The sequence below is a fragment of the Phacochoerus africanus genome, chromosome 3, assembly GCF_016906955.1.
Source record: "Phacochoerus africanus isolate WHEZ1 chromosome 3, ROS_Pafr_v1, whole genome shotgun sequence".
Lineage (NCBI taxonomy): Eukaryota > Metazoa > Chordata > Mammalia > Artiodactyla > Suidae > Phacochoerus > Phacochoerus africanus.
In genome coordinates, this window is record NC_062546.1 from 194,487,186 (window position 1) to 194,509,858 (window position 22,673).

Below are 22,673 nucleotides of genomic sequence, written 5' to 3' on the forward strand. Positions count from 1 at the left end.
TATTAGATTCATATGTATAGCACTAGTCTTGTCCAGCTTCTAGATTATTTACTATGTAAGGCACAAAAACCATGTCCATTTGTTAGCTAAGCTCCAAATAAGTTTTAATTTGCAAATTTCATCATAAATGTTGTTGATAAGTTGAAAGCATAAGTTAAAATTTTTGATGTGATTTGTTTTCATTTGTTCAAAGGTGGTGATCAGGGTAGTGGCTTTGGGGCCACAGGTAAAGCTCCTGTTGGTTCTGTGGTTTCACTTCCCAGTCAGTCAAGTGCATCTTCAGACAAGTATGCGGCCCTGGCCGAACTAGACAGCGTTTTCAGCTCTGCAGCCACCTCCAGTAACGCATATACTTCCACAAGTAATGCTAGCAGGTACTTTGTCTTAGTCTGTGTTCCTACTTTGTGTTTTATCTTTTAAGCTTTTTTTCAGCTCTGAATAATAATCTTGTTACGTAAAGACTATTTGGGGCTTAAAGATTCTTGAATACTTTCGTAAGTTTAAGGAAACTGAGTTTAAATTTTCTAATTAAAATATAATCCTTGAGTGTTTGCCATAATTTAATCTTTTTGTAAGTAAAATCAAAAGTTTTGTTACTTTTTTACCTTGGACACTAAAATGTAATTAAGAGTGTGTACACATTTCAAAATGGACAGTTATATACAAATTTAATTGTGCTCATCAGAAAATCCATTTATGAAATTATTTACTTTTAAGGTACAGTTTTCAGTCATGAGGACTAAACACTGAAAGTAACATGTTGTAGCCTCAGTTGTAAATAAAGATTTTTAGAAATGTTTGTACCAGAATTCAAGACCAATTCTGTATCTCTTCTGTCATGTTGGTATTTATAAATCTGTTATATCTGTTAACTGTGTTCAGATAGATCTGGTGTAAGGAATTCTTGGCAGCAGAAAGTCTACCAGATTTTAACAACATTTGATCTTTAACAACTCTTCAGTTTTGACTTCTTCATTTTTGAGTTAAGGAAGCAGGCCCAGAAGCACAGGGGACTTAGCCTTATAGTGTCTTATCCATCTCTTAGTCTTGCATCCCTGCAGATAGTTTCTTCTTTTTTGTTATTTGAGTAGTTTTTTTTTTTCCCTTTAGCATGTTTCCCAGAGAGAAGTGGCTCTCTTCTCTAACACTAGCTGTTTGGGCTCACTTCTCCAGTAATAAATTTTCTGTATGGCAGATGGGAAAAATTGAATCTAAAGAATAAAATTTAGAGGGAGTTCCCCTTGCAGCACAGCAGAAATGAATCCATCTAGGGACCATAAGGTCGCGGGTTCGATCTCTGGCTTCGCTCAGTGGGTTAAGGATCAGGCATTGCCGTGAGCTGTGGTGTAGGTCGCAGACATGGTTCGGATCCCGCATTGCTGTGGCTGTGGCACAGGTCAGCAGCTGTAGCTTGGATTAGACCCCTAGTCTAGGAACCTCCATATGCCTCAAGTGTGGCCCTAAAAAGAAAAGAAAAGAATAAAATTTAAAGTATTTATATATATATATATATATATATTTACTTTATTAGTGCTATCTACGCTAGATATGTGTAATAGCAAGTTGCACATAAAGTCTGGAAGCATAGTGTACATATATGTAACAAAATGATTTATTGGTATTATGTTATAAGTGGTCCACAAAGTGTGATCCGTGGACTCTTTGAAGCACCTAAGACCTATTCAAGGGGTCTGTGAGATTTAAACTAAATCCATAATAATTCTGAGAAGTTTGTGTTTTCAGTAATTGGCATCTGTATTGATGGTGCAAAAGCAATGGCAGGTAAGACTTGTTGGTGCCTTAGCATGGATTATGGCTGTGGTACCAAGCTGTGCAAGTTGTCCTCTAACAGTCATTATGTTTTTATCACTACACATTCAGTTTTACTTAGGAATATTTTTGATGCAGTGTTTATTATGAATGCGCTTGCTGAAGCAATAAAGAAATTTAATGTTTGAAAGTCTTGACCCTTAAATATGTCTTCTTAATTTCCTGTGTGTTGCAGTAAGGTATACAGCAGGTAGTTCTTCTGCATATTGAAGTATTAAGGTTGTGGTTTGAGCCACTTGTTTTATGGGGCAGCATTTTTCCTTGGAAGTATGACAGTAATTATTATTGATAGACAATAATCTGTGGTTATTCAGATGTGGATATTTGGTAGACATTTTCTCAAAATGAAATTCTAAGTCTGTCGCTTTAAGGAAAATAACTGATAGAACACCCTCTCAAGCAAATAGTAGAATTTGGGGAAAATTTTTGGCCACCATGAACTTAAAGCTTCCCATTACTTTTCTTTTTCTTTTTTTTTGCCCTTTTTAGGGCCACACTCACAGCATATGGAAGTTCCCAGGCTAGGGGCTGGCCTACGCCACAGCCACAGTAAGTCGGGATCTGAGAGCCACGTCTGCAGCCTGCACCACGGCTCACATCTGTGCTGGATCCTTAACCCACTCAGTGAGGCCAGGAATCAAACCCTCATCCTCAAGGATGCTAATTGGATTCATTACCACTGAGCCATGACAGGAACTCACCCCACCCGCCCCATGACTTTTCTGATGAAGTGGATGGTGATATTGATGATTCTCATTTTTTTTAATCTTGTGTAAGGAGTTGTGTTGACATTTGGCATCCAGTATTTTCTGAATGTTGTATGTTTGTTTAGTCAAAGATTCATTTCAAGTAAAAGATAGACTAGTGGATGTTACTTTAAGAGAGTACATGAAAGTTCATCGATAGAGGTTTAAATTCCATATTGCAGCTAGTTTCCTTTCAGAAACTATCACTGTTGTTTCTGGGTATGATATCCAGGAAGATAACCCCAGTTATCTGACTAAGATATTAAAATTCTCCTATATTGTTCAACTATGGTACTATGTGAGGCCAGTTTTTCTTCATATACTTCAACGCAAACAATATATAACAGATCGTTCTTATGTTAAGTAACCCATTAAAGAAATTTATAAAAATATCGAACAGTGTTACTCTGATTCTCATTAAGTTTCTTTTGTTTTAGAAAATACAGTTACTTATAAAAATGCCACTTATGTTAGCTTATAATGGCTTTATTATTTAAAAAAAAATAAAAGTTTTTAAAATTTCTTATTTAATTGATGTACTATATATATATATTGGTGTATATATAGCAGCCTAAAGCTTTTTGAGGTTCTCAGTCATTTTTTCAGAATGTAAATGAATCCTGATATTTAAAATTTGAGGACTGATGTGATACATGATATGTTCGATGCTATTTGATTCCACAGTATATGACAGCTGTGTCGATAGCTTACCCTTGCTTTTTTTTTAATTTCACCATCGAAACGTGAACTTTTCAATATTTGTTTTCAGTAATGTTTTTGGAACAGTGCCAGTGGGTGCTTCTGCACAGACACAGCCTGCTTCTTCGAGTGTGCCTGCTCCATTTGGAGGTATGTGTTTCTAGTATATATACTGCTTTTTATATAGAGCCCAAATATTGTGTAGCATTTTCTTAGGGTTACCAGAATACAAAGCAACAGTTTATTATCAGAAAGCTCTAGTTCTCTGTCTTCATAAATATATGAGCAAATGCTTTAAATAATTGAATACAAATATATCGGAATTTTATAGTGTATTTTATATTTTTCAAAGCTACACCTTCCACAAATCCATTTGTTGCTGCTGCTGGTCCTTCTGTGGCATCTTCTACAAATCCATTTCAGACCAATGCCAGAGGAGCAACAGGTAAGAAAGAAATATAAAGTATAGAATGGTAAACTTTGAGAAAGGTTTATGTTGCAAAGATACCTCGTGAAGAACATCAGAAAGTCAAGTTCCTTTCTTACTGAAGTCAGTGTAAAGTAGATGGAGTATTTTGTCCGTGAAGACATCTACTAGCTGAAAGTTTATAAAACCCTTGAATTTAATATTTGTAAAGGGACCCTAGAAGTTATTTAGCACCCACCACTCCCCAGTTAGAGCTTTCATTTTTTAGGTTAGGAAGCCCATGCATGGAGATGAGAGTTAAAAGTCTTGAAGCCGCACAGCCAATTTATGACAGAGATGGCACTTGAACATTATAATTCTTAAGTATTTGTTCGTCTGGTTTCACAATTACTGGTTTACTCAGTCTTAAAAAAATGATACAAGCTTTCTTGTTTTGTTTTTTACCTTTTCATGGAATTGTAAAGAATAGATGACTTTGTTACATCAGATATTAATGAGGTTCTTTTTTTTTTTTTTTTTTCTCCTTGTGTTCTTTTTAGGGCTGCACCCACGGCATATGGAGGTTCCCAGGCTAGGGGGTCAAATCAGCACTATGGCCACTGAACCACGCCACAGCAACGCAAGACCCGAGCCACTTCTGCGTCCTACACCACAGCTCACGGCAACGCCGGATCATTAACCCACTGAGCGAGGCCAGGGATCGAACCCACAACCTCATGGTTCCTAATCAGATTTGTTTCCACTGTGCCATGATGGGAACTCCAATGAGGTCTTTTTCTAGTGCGTATCTCTTTTAGAGTGCGAACATTTTTTTTGTCATGGAAACCTGGTTTAATTTGGAGTATGATATTTGGATGTTTTGATAATTTTTTAAAAAAATTCTCTTTATCCCTCCCTTTTTTCTTTTTGGTTCATACTGTGTGCCAGCTGCATATTTCTTGAGTTGTACCTCTTTGATTTTTGTCTTATTACCCTGAACACCAGAGCTATTTTTCAGTACCTTAAGAGTATCAGCAAGTGCATGTGGTATGGCCCAGTACCTTTTAAACTGAATTTGTCAGTTTTGTTTTTGTGTCTTTGTCCCAATAATTTTAGAACTAAGGCCTTTCGCTCCAATTATAGCATATGTTGGTGTGAGATTTTGAGAGTAAGGTGCTTGTGACATCACAGTAAATTGGCACCATTAAGAATTAGTAATTGGAGGAGTTCCCGTCGTGGCTCAGTGGTTAGCGAATCTGACTAGGAACCATGAGGTTGCGGGTTCGATCCCTGGCCTCGCTCAGTGGGTTAAGGATCCGGCGTTGCTGTGAACTGTGGTGTAAATCGCAGGCACAGCTCAGATCCCATGTTGCTATGGCTCTGGTGTAGGCTGGCAGCTACAGCTCCAATTCGACCCCTAGCCTGGGAACCTCCATATGCCGTAGGAGCGGCCCTAGAAATGGCAAAAAGACAAAAAAAAAAAAAAGAAGAATTAGTAATTGGAGTTCTCTGGTGTCTCAGTGGGTTAAGGATCTGGTGTTGTCACTGCTATGGCAGGGGTTCAGTCCCTGGTGTGGGAACTTCTGCATGCCATGAGTGTAGCTAAAAAATAAAGTCAAAGAATTAGTAATTACTGACAGATCTTTTTGTCATTGGCAAGATTAAGAATCGTGATATTAGGAGTTTGAGCCATAACTTTCCTTTTCATGTAAATTTCTTTAGTCATAAATTATATCTCACATAATGGATGTTTAATAAGTATGTGAATTTCACACATGATTTGATTTTTTAAAAAATGGTTTAATTCAGATTTACCTAATCCGTGATTGTTTCAATGTTTCAAATTTCCATTGTGTTTTGGACAGTATTTATACTATTCATTATTTATGATATATGTAATATATTTATTTCTTAGCATATTATTTTGACTTGGGATGAATTTGTAAAATGTCACAGGGTTTTGTGTATTGTGTCATTCAGTCCTTCTTAACTCTCATCAAATAAATGCTTTAATCACTTTTTGAGAGCTGAAGGAACTGAGGCTCAGAAAAGTTAAGTGCATGTGTTTTGCATTTAGCCAGGTTTGTGTTCAAATCCTGATTTAGTATTTACTTGCTAGGTAATCCTGAAAATGCTTTTTGTATATTATTTTTCTAGTGAATAGAGTAAAGGTGATGGGAAGATACATTATTTGCAAGATAATTTTGAGATGTTTATAGCTAAATGGCCTGAAGGAAGGAAACTGAAATTATACTTGAACCAAGGTTATGTTGATGTAACTTCTCTGAACCTTATTGTTGCAGTTGCACTTTTCTGTAGAATGTGAATATTCTCTGGCAGAGATGTTTTGAGAATTAGATGATGCAAATCACCATGCATGGTCTTTGAATTAATGTATGTACTTGGTAAATCATTCCTGTTATTTTCCTTTCATGACTGTACTTCCAAACTGGTTGTGTTTCTTTTGTTTGTGTTTCTTTTGTTTTTGTTTTTGTTTTTGCTTATTTAGAATGTGAAAGTCTTTTTAAAGTTAAGGTTCTACATGGGATATGAAATAGTATAAAATGTACATTTTACGTTCAGATGATATAGAGTAATTTTAACATTAGCCTAAGCAAAATGTATTGAAAGGTAAATCTACTCTGTCCACAGATTTTTATTTCAAGAAAAAATACTTTTTCCATAATAAACCATTTTTATTTATCACATTGATCATCTTTACCAGGTTGTTATTGAATTGACTAAGCCAAATTAAAACTTAACCACATAACATGTTTCTGTCGAGCTGAAATATAAATAGTACCTTGACAAATACACTATACTTAGGTTTTTCTAATGTTTTTTACCATCAAAATTAATATTCTTTAGGAAATATTTTTTCTTCTCATTTATATTAGTGTTAAGTTCCATTTGAGGTAGTTTTTGAAAGAGGGCGTTGCATAATAATTCTGTGTGAACTATTTTAAGTTTTACTGATATATTTTATTCTTAAAATACACATTTTAAATAATTTTTTTTCTGCATTTGCAAAGCTTTGGGGCTTTCTTTTACCGTGTTATGTAGAAACCTTCAGTAGAGTTGCCAATATGGCCTAAGACTTTTTGTTTTAGGATTCGATAATATTTAGCATTCTATTTTTCCAGAGCCTTCAATCCCTTAAATCTAATTAAGAGTTAATTTAATTTTCAATTTAATTCTTAAATCTCCTTTGCCTCTGAATGAGTAGCCTTTATTTTTTTAACATTCATTTAGTGAGTAAATGAATGACTTTTTAAAGTCATTTCCCCCTCCCCCCAAGGAGATAAACTTGTAGAATGTAGAGCCGAAAGAATCACTGTAGCATCTAGCCAAGCCTTTTTGTTTTTTTACTTAGGTGGTGGATCCGCTTAGGTGATGGATTTGGCTTAGGGGTCCCACATAGCAATGACTAATCTAAGATTGATACCCCTGATGCTTCTAAAGCAGCACTATCACCACTGGTTCTACACATTGGAAAGTAAATGAAAACATATATCCACACAAAAACTTGTACACAAATGTTCACAGCAGCATTATTCCTAATAGTCAAAGAGCAGAAACAACGCAGATGTTCATCTGTTAATGAATGGTTAAACCAAATGTGGTATAGTCATACAGTGGAATTAGTTTGAAATAAAAGTAATAATGTACTAATACATGGTACAACATGGATGAACCTTGGAAACAATTAGGCTAAATAAAGGAAGAATGCCATATATGATTCCATTTACATGATCTATCAAGAAGGGCAAATCCAGGAGTTCCCATCATGGCTCAGTGGTTAATGAACTTGACTAGTAACCAGGAGGGGTACGGGTTTGATCCCGTGGGTTAAGGATCTGGCGTTGCTGTGGTGTGGGTTGCAGACGCAGCTCGGATCCCGCATTGCTGTGGCTGTGGTGCAGGCTGGTGGCTACAGCTGCAATTCGACCCCTAGCCTGGGAACCTCCATATGCCACGGGTATGGCCCTCAAAAGACAAAAAAAAAAAAACAAAAAACGGGCAAATCCGTAGAGGCAAAAAAGTGAGGGGCGCAAGATGGAGAGACATAGCTGATGATGGGTATGAAATTTCCTTTAGTTACAGGGGAATAAAAATGTTCTAAAATTAGATTGATTTTTTTTGTTTGTTTTGGCCACGCCCATGGCGCACGGAAGTTTCTGGGACAGGGGTTGAACCTGTGCCACAGCAGCAACCCAATGGCTGCATCGGCAATGCTGGATCCTTAACCCCCTACACCGCAAGAGAACTCTTAAAATTAGATTTTGTTTTGTTTTGTTTTAGGGCCGTGTGTGCAGCATCTGGAACTTCCTAGGCTAGGGGTTGAATTGGAACTGCCACAGCAACAGCACTGCAGGATCCAAGCGACATCTACGACCTATACCACAGCTTACGGCAGTGCCGGATCAGTAACCCACTGAGTGAGGCCAGGGATCAAACCCATGTCCTCATGGATACTAGTTGGGTTCTTAACCTGCTGAGCCATGATGGGAACTCCTAAAATTAGATTCTGAATGATGGTTGTATACTTGGTAAGTATTTTTAAAAAACACTGAGTTCTACAGTGGACAAAATGTATGATATGTGAATTATATCTCAAAAAGCCTGTTAAAACAAGTCTAAAATACTTTTATAGCAGCTCAGGACTAGGCATCATTGTTGCAGATGTTGGTTAACCATCACTGTTAACTAAAAGTCAGTTTTTGCCAGTGTATTTTGTGAAATACATCTCCTGACATGTTGTTACCAGTACTTCATGGAAAGAGGTTCTGTGTCCAAATACATATGGTAAATGCTGAGTTAGACACAATTTAACCAGTATTAATGCAGGATTTCTCAGAGCCTTTGACGTGCTCTAAGAAAGGAGATAAACAACAAAGTGGCCGAACTTGTCTATCACATATCCCTGCCCCCTCAATCAACCTTTTGTTGAACATAGACACACTAATTCTTTAGGTTAACAAGGAAAAAAATGTTTGTTGGGTTTACTCTGTAGCACTCTTAATCATAGCAGCTTTGTAAAGTGGGTGTTATTATCCCTGCCCTTCCACCCCCTGTTTGCACATGAGGAAACTGAGGCTTATAGAAGTTACATGATACCCTGTAATCAGAAAAATGACAGAACCAAGACTCAGAACCCCTCTAATCCCTCAGCTGCCTTGTTTCCCCAAATTCATTTGGTTAAGGATACTAATTTAAAGTGCATGACCGTGAATTTTAGAAACAGTCCCATTCCAGGTAGGACATAAACAGACATAAAGTGATTCTAGTACTTAACAACCTAAAATTTGTTTTCTGCTAATTATATTTATTTGTATATAACCTTTCTGACCTCAGTAATGCCAGGTAAGATCTGCACGAGATGTATTTTTCCTTTTCTTTCTCTTTTTTAGCCATCATATTTTAACTGAATGTGCTGCTCACCTTTCTAATGAACTGCCTTGAGTAATTGTCCCCTTGTAATATTCATTAGTTCACTTGAATTATCCTTACATATTTCTAGTTAAAGTATGGAATTGTAATAAAACAGTTGAACATTATTCAGATGTTTTCCCTGAGATTTGACTTTTTAGATGCTAGCTCATTATAGATGATCCTATGAATGGCATTTTGGGGTATAACTGATGAGGCCTAGAAAGTCTTTTTATGGATATAGCTGTATCTTCACATAAAAAAGTTAGCAATTTATTTAAAAGATGGATTTCATAAATGTTTCTTCATATGATATTTGTTTATCTGGTATTACTCTAACCTTCCCTTTATTTCAAACAATGTAAAGATTAGTATCATAAATGTAGTTGAAATAAAAAGAGTCTTTGTGGATGTGTTTTTATTATGTATTCTTATGCTACTTACTTTGTAACAGTTTTTCTAATTTCAGAACTTTTTAATGAAACAAATTAACTTTGATTTTGCCAGTAGTTACTCATAAGTTAATTGACATTGGTCTCTTTATGGCTTTCCATAAGGCCTTTCTGGAGCAATGCATTCTCAAGTGTTTCCTCACGCTCATTTTGGTAGGTGGCCACAACTAATACCTAGATTTGTGTGGCAATTTGTCTACCTGCTTGTGGAAGCTTCTGCTAGTGTTCTGGATCCCTGCATGTGGAATTAGTTTTTTTTCCATGTTTTTAAAATGGAGTGGGCATGGATGTGTGGCATTGAGAATACATTACATTTAAAGTTACCTGAAAATCTTTTGTAGTGATCTGTGTTTTAATACTGAAAAGCATATTGCTTACCTCCATGGTCACAGTAGATGTTAACAGCTTTTTCGATTATTTTTCTTAAGTTTGAATTCATAATACTTTGAATGATATACCTTTTCAATGTACCAAACCATTTTACCACATTCTTCCATGGAGTTTGGTTTTGCTTAACTTTTGCTTTTTAGTGCTTTCTTAAAAAGTGATTTGTCAAAGTTATGTCAGTGCATTGATGTCTGTTCTGAAGCCCTCCTGTTTCCCTTGCAGTGTGCTTATTCTTCTTTAATTCTCCTGCTTTCCAGTGGCTTATTTCCCCTTTTTTCTTATCAGTAATAAAATATAATATTTAAAATTTGATAGTCTAATTAGGTTCATTGAGGAAAATTACAGTTATTAAATTTAGCATTATGAGAATTAACTTTGGGCAACATCTATAACATGATTTTTAGGTTTTTTTAAATGAAAGATAATTCTGTATAGCAATTTTAGTGTTAATTTCTGTGACTTTAATCAGCAATCAAGTTGGTATTTTTTTTAAATCAGGGAATTATGGTTTTTTATAGCATCATACTGAAAATATTTCAACATGTAATTACTGGTATTCTGTATTAAAAGCAACATTATTGGCTCTTAGTTCACTGAGAACTTTCCTACACCATATAGTTGAAGGTTCTGTTTTGAAACTTCACTAGCAATAAGTAATATATTCTTCTCCTGTATGTATTTAATGTGAATGTGTAATTCATAAATGAGGAAGTGATGGCAGTAAACCACATATGTAGCTGTAGTTCACACAAGAATTTCCGCAACCTGTGAATGAATGCCTTTATTCTGTGTTCAGGTAATAGTGGCTAGATGTGGCAGTGGAGCAGTACCACCTTGGACAGTGTCATTCCCCTGCATTGTCTCTTTTAAGAGTGCTTATTTCACTTTCTTTTTAATTTTTGTGTGCTTTGCCTTGATGTCCGTTACTCATCAATCCTAACCTTCCTTACACTCCTTATCCAAAGCACTCTTCATTTACTTTCCAGAAAAGGAATGGGAGTCCATATATTTTCATTTTAGTTGTGTTAGTGTTTTTATTAGGACCACTTCCCAATCCCTTTTTTTGACTTTGGTTACAAAGCTGCATAGGGCCTCCCTCCAACCCTATTTCTCCTATTAATTTTCGTGAGCTATTTTGCAGAGATTTTAAATATTTTTTCTAGGAATACATATATTAAATTACATTATAGCAGACAGTTCACTAGATACAATTAAATGTTTGACTGTTTTATTGTGTATAGCAAAACAAAACTTAAAAATGTATGCACTAGTATACACATGAATTGCATGGTGGTTGGCTTTAAAAGTAGACTCCTGTTTAGAGTCAAACTTTATGTAATTACTTTGAGAAACTTTCTTATGATTTCAAACGGTATCTTTATTAGTTTCATTCTGGTTATTGGTTTCAGGAGAACAGAATTTTATAGCTTATTATGTTAAACTCTGTGGCACTAAAACTTAGTACTAAGTTTGTTAGTTTTGGAATTTAAAATTTATTATTTTTAGGGTAAATATCTATTCCTCTAAGTATCCATTCCTATAACGTTGAGTGTGAGCACCAAAACCTACTCTTTCGTGTGTAAGTGATAAGCTGTCCTTCCTCCTCTCAGCAGCGACCTTTGGCACTGCATCAATGAGCATGCCTGCAGGGTTTGGGACTCCTGCTCCCTACAGTCTTCCCACCAGCTTTAGCGGCAGCTTCCAGCAGCCTGCCTTCCCAGCCCAAGCAGCTTTCCCTCAGCAGACGGCTTTTTCTCAACAGCCCAATGGTAAGATCTAACCTTTGGCTAGCCGAAAGCCCACTTTTGGTATCCTTATATATCATAATGTTACGTGTTTGGACCAAAAGACTTACCGAAAGAATGCGATAGCATTATCTACTGAATGTTGACTGCTGAAATATAAAAGCCATTGGTGATTTGGGCCTCAGAAAATTAAGTGATTTTGTAAGTTTTTGTAACCAGATTACAGATTTAGGAGAAACCAGAGACTAAAGAGTACTTCTTCTTTCTCAGAATCTCCAGTGTCTTCCTTATTAATTTGACTTCTGAATTGTAGCATGCCTCTTGATTTTAGAAGGATGCTTTATAGACCTAGAATGTTTTTGCTTGTTTTGCATTGGAGAACTATTATTTCCGCTCCATCTTGTATACATTTTTGTTTTTGTTTTTTTGCGAGTGAAATAGATTAATTTTCCAAATAGGTAACTGTATTGTGTTTAGAGTTTGTTACGTGTTTTCAGAAAGATTCACTTGAGACCAGTTTTTGTTGTTGTTTTTGCTCATTTCGCTGATTTGCCGAAGTCTAAAGTCCCTAGATTTGAAGATTATTCTTGAGTTACAATTACATATTTTCTTTTTTAAAGAGTGGTTAGATAAAAATTTGGAGATATGATCCATGGCAGAGCCATACAGGTGAAATATTTCCTAAGGAATACTGTGATAGTCACATGGAAAACATTGTATTGTCTTCACAGTTCCCCTCAAGTCACAGGCTCATCCATCTCTCAGATCTTTTGTCAGCAGTTTACATAGTTGAGGCAAATTGGAATTTGTCACTGACTCTGGAGAGTCAGTGTAAGCTCATTAAGACATATCATTGGAAACTTGACTGGCAGTTGAAAGAACGTGAGACTCAACAAGGTGATAGTAACATTGATTGATTATTTACTTATTTATTTATTTATGGCCACACCCAAGGCATAGGGAAGTTCCCAGCCAGGGAATGAATCTGAGACTCAGCTGCAACCTTCACTGCAGCTGCAGCAACACCGGATCCTTTAACTCTCTACACAGGGCCCGGGATTGAACCCGCTCCTCTGCAGCGACCCAGGCTGCTACAGTTGGATTCTTAACACACTGTGCCACAGTGGGGACTCCTAACATTGTTTTTTTTTTTTTAATTTTTAATTAATTTATGTTTTTATTGTTGCTCTGGTAGGTATTTTTCTCACACTCTTTATGAAGCTTTATGAGCACCAGATTGTCTCTCAAAGGTATGTTTATAATTGGTGATTCTGTTTTAATAAGGTGCAGGTTTTGCAGCATTTGGACAAACAAAGCCAGTGGTAACTCCTTTTGGTCAAGTTGCAGCTGCTGGAGTATCTAGTAATCCTTTTATGGTAAGTGAGGTGCAATTTTAAGCACTGTAAAAGTTGTTGCATTGTTTTCACTTTGGGAAAATCAGGATGTGATTCCTCCTAGATGCTCTTTGGTCTTATAGCTATGTGATGTCACAACATTGTACAAATTGAGGCAGCCATTGTGCACAAACCCTTTTTTGACTTAAGAAAACACTCATTTGATTGCAAAGCATTGACAGTAAGGTATTTTATATGTGAAACTCACCTGCTTTCTTGTCCAAATAGTATTTTCTGCAAGGCTGTAGATTTAGTAAACAATGTGATCAGTGGGTCTTGGAGTCAGAAATTTGGTTTGAATCGTAAATGTAATTTCTTTTTAGGGCAAGTCCCTTCTTAGAATTGGTTATGAGAATTATATGAAATCATGGATATAAAAGGCACAGCACAGTGCCTGATACCTGTAATTTTATTACAGCATGCTGCTAATAACAATAATGAATAAACATGACTGCCAATAATTGTAAAATAATTCCTAATCTAAGTAATATGTAATTAAATATTATTTAATTAAATAACATGTAATATTTTTGTATTTTGCCGACACACCACTCTTATTTGTCTGTTTACTTGTCTTATGTTTTCCTTTAGACTGGTGCACCGACAGGACAATTTCCAACGGGAAGCTCATCAACCAATCCTTTCTTATAGCCTTATATAGACACTTTACTGGAACGAACTTTTACGTGGTCACAGTACATCTCTCCGCCTCTTGCACTGTTGTCTTGTTTCACTGATCTTAGCTTTAAACACAAGAGAAGTCTTTAAAAAGCCTGCATTGTGTATTAAATACCAGGTAATATGTGCAAAACAGAGGGCTCCAGTAACAACTTTTAACCTGTGAATTGGCAAAAAAAAGTAGCCGTATCATGTATATTAAAAATTGGCTAATATTAAGTTATTGCAGATACCACATTCATTATGCTGCAGTACTGTACATATTTTTCTTAGAAATTAGCTATTTGTGCATATCAGTATTTGTAACTTTAACACATTGTTGTGTGAGAAATGTTACTGGGGAAATAGATCAGCCACTTTTGAGGTGCTGTCATATATCTTGGAATGAATGACCTAAAATCACTTTAACCATTGCTACTGGAAAGTTACAAAGTCAAAATTGGAAGGTTTTATTCATTCTTGAATTTTTCCTTTCTAAAGAGCTCTTCTATTTATACATGCCTAAATCTTTAAAAATGTAGAGGGATACCTGTCTGCATAATAAAGCTGATCATGTTTTGCTACAGTTTGCAGGTGAAAAAAATAAATATTAGAAAATATGCTATTGTTTTTGTGTTCTTGCTGCAATGCCTTTACCAAAGTGGCCTTAAATATGAGTAGTGAATTGAGAACATCTTGAATTCTTAAATTAAAATTTCAGAAGACTTCTAGTGACTAACTTTTATGTCTAAAGAGAAAATTTTATAAAAAGGCCATGTAGAAAATTTTATTTAAAACTATGACTGCTATATTCAGGAGTATGTCAGTGGTAAAGCATTTAAATGTAGCTTGTTAGATTCACCATAATTCTTCTAATTTCTTTGCAACTCCTTAATTTTGTGAAAATTTGTATATATAAAGAATTTGCATGTATGTGTATTTACAAATTTTTTTAAGTATCTTGAATTCTCAGACTGCAAAAGGCTTATTTTAACTATTGATTTTTTTAAAAAAAAATTGTCTTTGAATGTATTGGAAGCAGACATGCATTAACTGTGACATGATTGCACCTCAGTTTTTTTTTTTTTTTCCTTTGTTTGGACAGACTGATATTAATAGGACATTTGTTTATGTTCATTTCTAGCGGGAAAGAAACTGGAACCCAGTGTTACCTTGAAGTTATAGAATACTTTGTTTAAAAAGGCAACGATACTAATGTTTAGTTATATCTTTATGTTAATATTCAAATGAATTTGTTTAAATATTTATATAATGCCTCATTCATCCAGTGATAATATAGCAATCTCAATCAAAACAACGCAACTGAGAAACCTGTAATAGTTTTTTAAAAAATGCCTTTGAGCAGCCCACATAAGTCACAAAATCTATATGTTAGAGCTCATGCATTTGTTCTTATGTGAGATTTTGATTAATATATTTCCCAGCCCATAGCATACTAGCAGTTCAGGAGTGATGGCTTGAAAGGAAGGAGACAGGAAAAACCATTAAGAGCAAACGCTGTTGAAGACCTGTTAGTGTAGCGACAGCCAGCCCCACTGAGAGGGCATTACTACATTGCATCATCTTTTGTTAATTGTCTATTACTGTGACTCTGTGTCACAAGAAAAGGTGAAATTACATATATAAATATGTGATACGTGTTTGAAAAGCTTTCTTATACTGATTAAGATTGTTTTTAAGTTTTGGTATTAAAAGAGGTGAACATCAGCTTCCTCAAATATTATTTATTCATGTTGAATACCTTTTCCAATGGTGACTACAGGAGTTGTTTTCATACTATATTAAAATCCGTGTAGATTTTTAGACTTGTTGAAACATTGCTGTCCATTGTGTATCTAGCTGAATGTGTGGTATCTGAACTATGATAAGCAAGGAGACTGGGAAATCTCTGCCCCTTTTCTGAGCGGAATGCCTCTTTTAGAATTAAATGAATGCTGCAAAGGTCTGGGTGTGTGTTGGTGTATACTTGAAATGTCTCTACATTTTTGGAGTCACCCTCCAGCCCCCTTCTCATGGAGGGAATACACAAAACGTCTTGGAATTCCTATCTTTAGATTGTATTGGGTCCCAATCAACTCATGTACAAAGTCGTGCTATACAATTGTAGGCCTTTACTCAGTTAATCCACCAGGCTTTCCATCTAAGAAATAAGTACATTAAACAGTTATTAAAATAATTTCAAAGACTATTTTTTCTGGGTAAATATGGAGGTTCGTAATGGAGTGGGAACTCTCGTTGACTTTAAATGAGTGTTTGTAAAATGGAGGTGTCTAGTATAGGAAGTGAGCCAGCTTTCATATGAATTTATCTCTTCAGTTAGGCTTTCACATTCATAGCTCCTTCTGGTTTTATGTGACCGTCAGACTCGTGTTGAGTACTGAGGAGAAAGTACTCAGAGGTGGCAAGGATGAAGACACAAGCTTCCCAACTTTCTAGTTGAATCAGATCTCTCCTGCGTTTGCTCGGGAAAGAAAATGTTCTTTTCTTTTTAGGGTGGCAAATTTTATTGATAACTTTAAAGTCATATTTTTATTCTCATTTTTGTGAAAGTAGAGATTAGGTAATCATTTTCTTCCATAGAATGATTCCTTCTGTAAATTTGGAAAAGCCTATCAGTGCTTTCTTTACTCGAGAGTTGCCCCTGCTCCTAGCATACCTCATCTTTGGTGTACGGTTCTTGTAAGTTAGTAAAATGAAGAGAGTAAATAACTGACTGCTTTCAGATGAGATCAGGCGTGTTGAGGGTGGTATGGCCATAGACTCATTGGCTGCTTTCATATCACAGTACCACCAGCAGTTCTGAAACACTTTGGTCTCAGGACTTCTAAATTATTGAAGATCCCCAGAGAGCTTTTGTGTACGTGGCTTGTGTCTGTCAGAATTTGCTATATTAGAAATTAACACTGAGATATTTAAAAAACATGTCATTTAAAGATAACAGTAATAAGCCCCGTTACATGTTGACGTAAATACATTTTGATGACAGAACTGTTTTCCAAAAACAATCAGAAGACCATTGTTTTACCTTTGTGCATCTCTTATAATATCTGGCGTAATAGAAGCAGTGGGATTCTCATACTGTCACGTTGCAATTCTTTTCATATGACATGGCATGTGGGCACTGGAAAATTCCATCATGCACTTGCGAAACCACGAATGGAACAGACATATAACATTCTAGTATTATGCAAATAGCTTTGACCTTGGGTTTGGGGGACCCTCAAGGGTCCTCAGACCACACTGAGAACCGTTGCACTATAGTTTAAATTTGTGTGTTTCTGGAGCAACAGTGTTTAGTTGTAGGGTAAATGTACTACGCCCCAAACTTCTAAGTGTTTTTGTTGGCTTGGTGGGAAAAATCAAAATTTCTGTTGAAATTGCAAACTTCTAAAACAGCGTTTTCTGAGTTTTCTTCTATTTTTATTTGAATATATTTCAGTAATGATAAAAGTGAATATCTCCTTTTTTTTGAAAAGGATATTACAAGTCCTGACTCGTAGTTATTGGTGTTTATTTTGGAGTTATTTACTATTCTGACCACTTTAAAATTGCATAATTGGTTTGGGGGGGCCATCAATAAACTTGCTGAGGAAAAATTCAAAATGAAGAATAGTTTCTTATTTCTTTTATGTTTGTAGGTAATAAGGAATTTCAGTTTTGTTGTGTGTGTGTGTCTGAGTGTGTGTGTAATTTTTTTTAATGAAAACTGAATTTTATTAACAAACACTGCTACCCTCCAAGTAGTCAGCTACAACTAAAGGAATGTGTTTACTTAAGGAAGATGATGTTTGCTGCTCCCCCCCACCCCCAGGCTTTTTATACCTTGTCCATTTTTAGAGAGAGCACTTGTTGCTTATTTAACAAAATGTTTTTAAATTCTTTTGAAGACATAGTGACTTTATAAAAGGTAGTTTACAATACGTAATCACCACAAGCGCTGGCTTTGTTGCTATTGTTGGCAATACTGCAAAACACTTTGCCGTCCCCAGGCACGCCTGTGCTCTGCTTCTTGGGCCTCTTTGTCCCTGTGTTTGTCCTCCTGTCCTGAACTCCGTGTTTAGAGTGGCTTGCCTCATTTTTGGCCTCCACTTGCAGTCTCAGACTTACATCAGAAAACTAATCTCTAGGGGACCTTATGAAGATACATTTTTTAAAAAAGTCATGACTTCAAAGTAAAATGAATGGCGGCTTTATGGGGTGTGATCTAACAAGCTCTTTCAGTGTATCAGAAACTTGCTAAATGCTTTTCTTTTGTTCTCTCATATAGTCCCTAAAGTGGACTCATACTTAAGGGTGAAAGAAGCAAAGCATAGGCTAACAACAGAGCTTTTGCCCTAGGGAGCAAAGATTTTATTGTCAGATTAAAATGCTGTAACATTTACGTGTAAGTAGATATTTTTTTTTAAATCTTAGGAAATTCTAAGAGTTACTTTCTATATTCTATATATACCCAATAAAACCTAATCATTTTAAATTTGGGTTCTATGTATAATTTGATGAAATCAATAGTTTATTTTCACTCTACAAATAAATTAATGGGGTGATAAGCAGATCAGGTTTTAAACCGGAGACATCTGAAGTATCACAATGACTCCTATTTTGTGAAACATTCCAACTTTGATAAAGTTTGTGCCCTTGACAGTAGTAAAATTTACTTTTATAGGGATGTTGTTACTAAAGTTTTTACTGACCTAGTGTATTAAATTTGTCTTCATTAGTTAAATTTTTCTTTGTATATTTTAAAACATGTCTTTCACTAAAGTTTTTACGTGGTATATTTGAACAGGTGAATATATGACCATGATGTAATCCAGTGCTGTGCTGGTGGGTGTTTTTCTCTCATGAGGAACTGCTGTCCTTTAGTATTTACTGACATTTGTGGTATAAATACTCTCACCATGGCTGAGTTCACCTACCCATCTGATGTCATTAAACGTGCAATTAGAGAGAGAGCTGACTGGAGTGCCAGCTCCAACACAGCCCTGATGTGTAATTCCACAATTCACTTCCTTAAATTTATTGTTTGGTGATTATATCCAATCTTTGAAGAGCCTTCTGTTTTATGTTAATTTAGCAAGCATATGGACACTAGTTTATTTCTAGAAGCGTACCTGGGCACTAGGGTTTTTAATCTGGAAAGACCCAAGCAAGTATCGTGAAATCTGGTTTTAAAAAGTTGAGTTACTGTGCGAATGTAAAGGTTGCACATTCATAGCAAATACTCTGAATTCTCTCTGTAGTCGTGTTTTGTTTGACCCTTGCAGTGTTTTAAAAACTTGGATTTTGTATAGCTTGAAGAGTATTCACATTCAAGGTGGCCACTAGCCTACCACTCCCAGTTTTTTGAAGCCTCGGGCATTCAGATGCATTTTAAGGCCTCTGAATTGACATAGCCTTTGTAGACAGAAAAGGGCGTTTCTTATGTCACCTCTTAACTCTTCTGGTTTTGGGGTCTTAGAGGATTTGAATTTATATTGTCATTTTCTGGTGAAGACTTACACCAAAAATGTATTTCCTTTCAGACCTGCTTGCTTCTATGTATTCTGCTTATTTTATGCCAGGGGATAAGAATTCAGCGTATACATCAGTATATTTTTGAAATCTGTGCTTGTCCAACTCACAGGTCTATGGAATTTAATGAAAACAGAGTGCAGTGATTCAGGCTTTTGGGACAAGGAAAAGTGATCCTGGGTATAAGTGGTGATTTAAATGCCCATTGAGTAATGTTTTAATTTGTTCTCTGAAATCTTGAGAAGATGTTATCCAAGTTACAGTGCAAACAGTGAGCGTTGCAACTTCAACTAAATTCTCAACATTTTCCCTCAGTCTCAAGTGGAGGGACAGAGGAAGCAAATACGCCAGGAAGCCTTCTAATTTTGACTAAACGACCATTAAATAAAAGGCATCAAAGGATTGTGACTTGATGTTAGTGTTTCATAGAATGCTATGGATACAATCAGGTTTTTTAAAGACTTTAAAGGTTTTTTAATATGTTACCATAAATAGTACATGTTTATGATGTTTAAGAATTATGCATTGTACAAAGGGTGTAAAGTGAAGAAGCTTGTCACCTTCCTGTGACTTGATTCCCACATTCCAGGGAAATACCGTTTCTTATGTTCTTGTATAGGCTGTCAGAAATGTTAACGTTTATTTTATATACCTGTGTGTGTGTGTGTGTGTGTGTGTGTGTGTGTGTGTGTGTGTATGCCTCTCACTGTCCTCCCTTATTTTAAATGTATGGTTTTATAAAACTTGGTTCTCTTTGTTTTAACTTGATTATCTTTCCATATTACCACATCCAGCTCTAACTCATTATCTCCTAATGAAGCCAAGATACCAATATATGGATGCCCCTTTTTGAAGAATATTTGTTTATATAGTTTTTCTGCTAAAAACAGTGATACAATGAGAATATCCTTAGGCATATATGAAGGTTAGTCTTGATTCTTCCTGACCCTTAAGTCAATAAAGTAGACGTCATTCAATTTTAAGTCTCACCTGCTGATTGATTATGAGCTTATGCTTCCATTAGGAAATTCTTCCATTTAAGGAAGGAAAAATATCCCTGAAATTGACTCTCTCAAAATAGGATATTTGGAAAAGCCTGTGCGTTTTAATTGAACTGTGAAGGCGTTCTATTAGTTCATTGAAAGAGTGTGGAAGTTCACATCCAGTTGGTACCTTAATTTTCCGTGACCCTTAGAGTTTCTGAAAGTGCAGTTTGAGACTTACTACTCATTGAGATTGTGCCTTTCCTTATCCATATTAACTTAGAATGTACCTTATTTTCGAGAATGAGAACGTAAAATTTAATTTGGCAAAATCTATTTTGGCACAAGTACATGGTTCATTATTTCTTCAAAAGTAGTTACTTTTGCCTTAGAAAATATCTAGGTAATAACTGAAAGTTATCACAAGATCAGGGTCCAGAGAATTTAACATGTATTTACCATTAGTCAAGGACAGGACTTGCTTTCAGGAATAGTTTATGAGAAATTAATCTCAGCCCTAATAGCTGATAAAGTACCTTAGCACTTAGGGCTGGAAATAGTGAGCAAGAGAACTTGAAATCTGAAGGAAAAAAAGAAAAAGCAAGCCCCTTTTAGTCAGCGGGTATGTCTTGGAAGATGTGTTAATATGCCAAGATTTATGAAGACCAAGATGGATTTAGGTATTGGACAAAAACAGGTTGATTTCAATTTTCATCTTAAATTTATGCTAAATAAATTTTTGGTTAAGTTCTTGTTCATTGTGAAATACCGTTGGAAGAATTGTTTCAAAATAAAGACTCCTGACTTTGTGTACCATTTGAAAATAGTAGCCTCTTTAATTGTCGCATAGTGTGGAGCATTTGGAGAGTAACTTTTTTTCCCCCTTTTGTCACGCACATTACTCTTGTGGAACAGCTTGTGCATTTCCTTCCAGCCTGACTTTCTGTTCCATTAGTTATACATACAACGAAACAGCAACTTAACACTTTTTTGTTTGCTTTTTATTTATTTCATTTTATTTTATTTTATTTATTTATTTTTTGTCTTTTTGCTATTTCTTGGGCCACTCCCATGGCATATGGAGGTTCCCAGGCTAGGGGTTGAATCGGAGCTGCAGCCATCGGCCTACACCAGAGCCACGTCTGCAACCTACACCACAGCTCACGGCAACGCGGGATCCTTAACCCCCTGAGCAAGGCCAGGGATCAAACCTGCAACCTCATGGTTCCTAGTCGGATTTGTTAACCACTGCGCCTGGATGGGAACTCCTGTTTGCTTTTTAAATTACCAAAAAAAGCACATGTTTATTACTGAACTTCTAATATTGGCTCCCCCTTCCCCCAGAGTATGACATTTTTTCTTGAAATACATATTGGTCTAGCTTGGTTTTAAGACAGTATTTTTTATAACTGGATTTTTGTTACTTTACTACCTATTGAAATTTGAAAGACAAATAGCAAACTACTTCTATCTAGTTCTTTACACCCTAATCTTATTTCCTTGTAGTAGTCACTATTATTTTTTGTGTATCCTTCCCAATTAGTCTATATATTTTTGTTGTCTAAATTATTTTCATTAATAATCAGATCCCAGAAGAAAATTTACTTTCCTTAGAAGCTGTATTTCCACCACTGCCACCAGCACTGGCCACTCCTCCCCCTGGAGGAAAACTATTATTTATTTTAGTCTCACTTATTTAATGAGGAAAGTTATTTTCTTCTTAAGTTGTATGTTAGTTTTTTTAAAAAAAAACTGAACTTGAAAATTGGAGCTCTGAAAAGTACTGACCCAGAGTCAGGTTTTTTATGTTTCATCTCAGGTCCTGCCATTAGCTGGCATTCAGGGAGGTAATTTAGCTTCTGGTTCCCCAGCTTTAAAGTGAGATCTTTTCTGAGTGGTACATCATGATTCTCATCAGCCATTTGGAATACATATTTAGGGAATAACTAGCTTTGGAAATTAGAATCAGACATTTCAGAATAATAGCTGTTAGGTTGAACATAATTCACAATACTAAGGCTGAATAACTTCATCTGCAATGGACTTTCATATCTAGAAATTTCCTTTTAGTGTTCCATACTTTTTTTGCCCCTAAATTCAGAGAAGGATTATGTATTCACATCCACTAGTTGAACCCGGTCATTGTTCAGGCTCACAAGCTCCCTACCTTGTTTCGCTACACAGGAATGGCTGGCTATGGGGGCGAGTATTAGTTTCACTACAAAGTATCTGGGTGTAGGTGTGTATTTTTATTTTGTCCTTGGAATATGATGGGCTTCTTGAGTCTGAATTGCTCTTTTTACCAGTTCTTCAAGTTTCTTGACTGTTTGATCTTCAGATGTTAGCTCTCTGCAGTGTGCTCTTCCACAGCAGCCTTCAAGGTTTTTAAGAGAAAAGTTTGGATGAGGGAAC

At 35.8% G+C, this 22,673-nt stretch overlaps 1 protein-coding gene across 10 annotated transcripts in view; it reads left to right on the top strand.

Moving 5' to 3' along the window:
* AGFG1 (ArfGAP with FG repeats 1) overlaps window positions 1-15,943 on the top strand; it is a 77,393-nt gene extending 61,450 nt beyond the window's left edge. For 2 of the 10 annotated variants that reach the window (XM_047773674.1, XM_047773680.1), the window contains 7 exons: window positions 194-374; window positions 3,346-3,425; window positions 3,628-3,720; window positions 9,669-9,716; window positions 11,561-11,719; window positions 12,980-13,071; window positions 13,681-15,943. In XM_047773674.1, the coding sequence (XP_047629630.1) occupies window positions 194-374; window positions 3,346-3,425; window positions 3,628-3,720; window positions 9,669-9,716; window positions 11,561-11,719; window positions 12,980-13,071; window positions 13,681-13,740 (713 nt within the window). In that variant the 3' untranslated portion in view covers window positions 13,741-15,943. The remainder of the gene's footprint in view (window positions 1-193; window positions 375-3,345; window positions 3,426-3,627; window positions 3,721-9,668; window positions 9,717-11,560; window positions 11,720-12,979; window positions 13,072-13,680) is intronic. The other 8 variants (XM_047773679.1, XM_047773683.1, XM_047773681.1 and 5 more) reach the window with 6 other exon arrangements.
* Window positions 15,944-22,673: the final 6,730 nt, after the last annotated feature.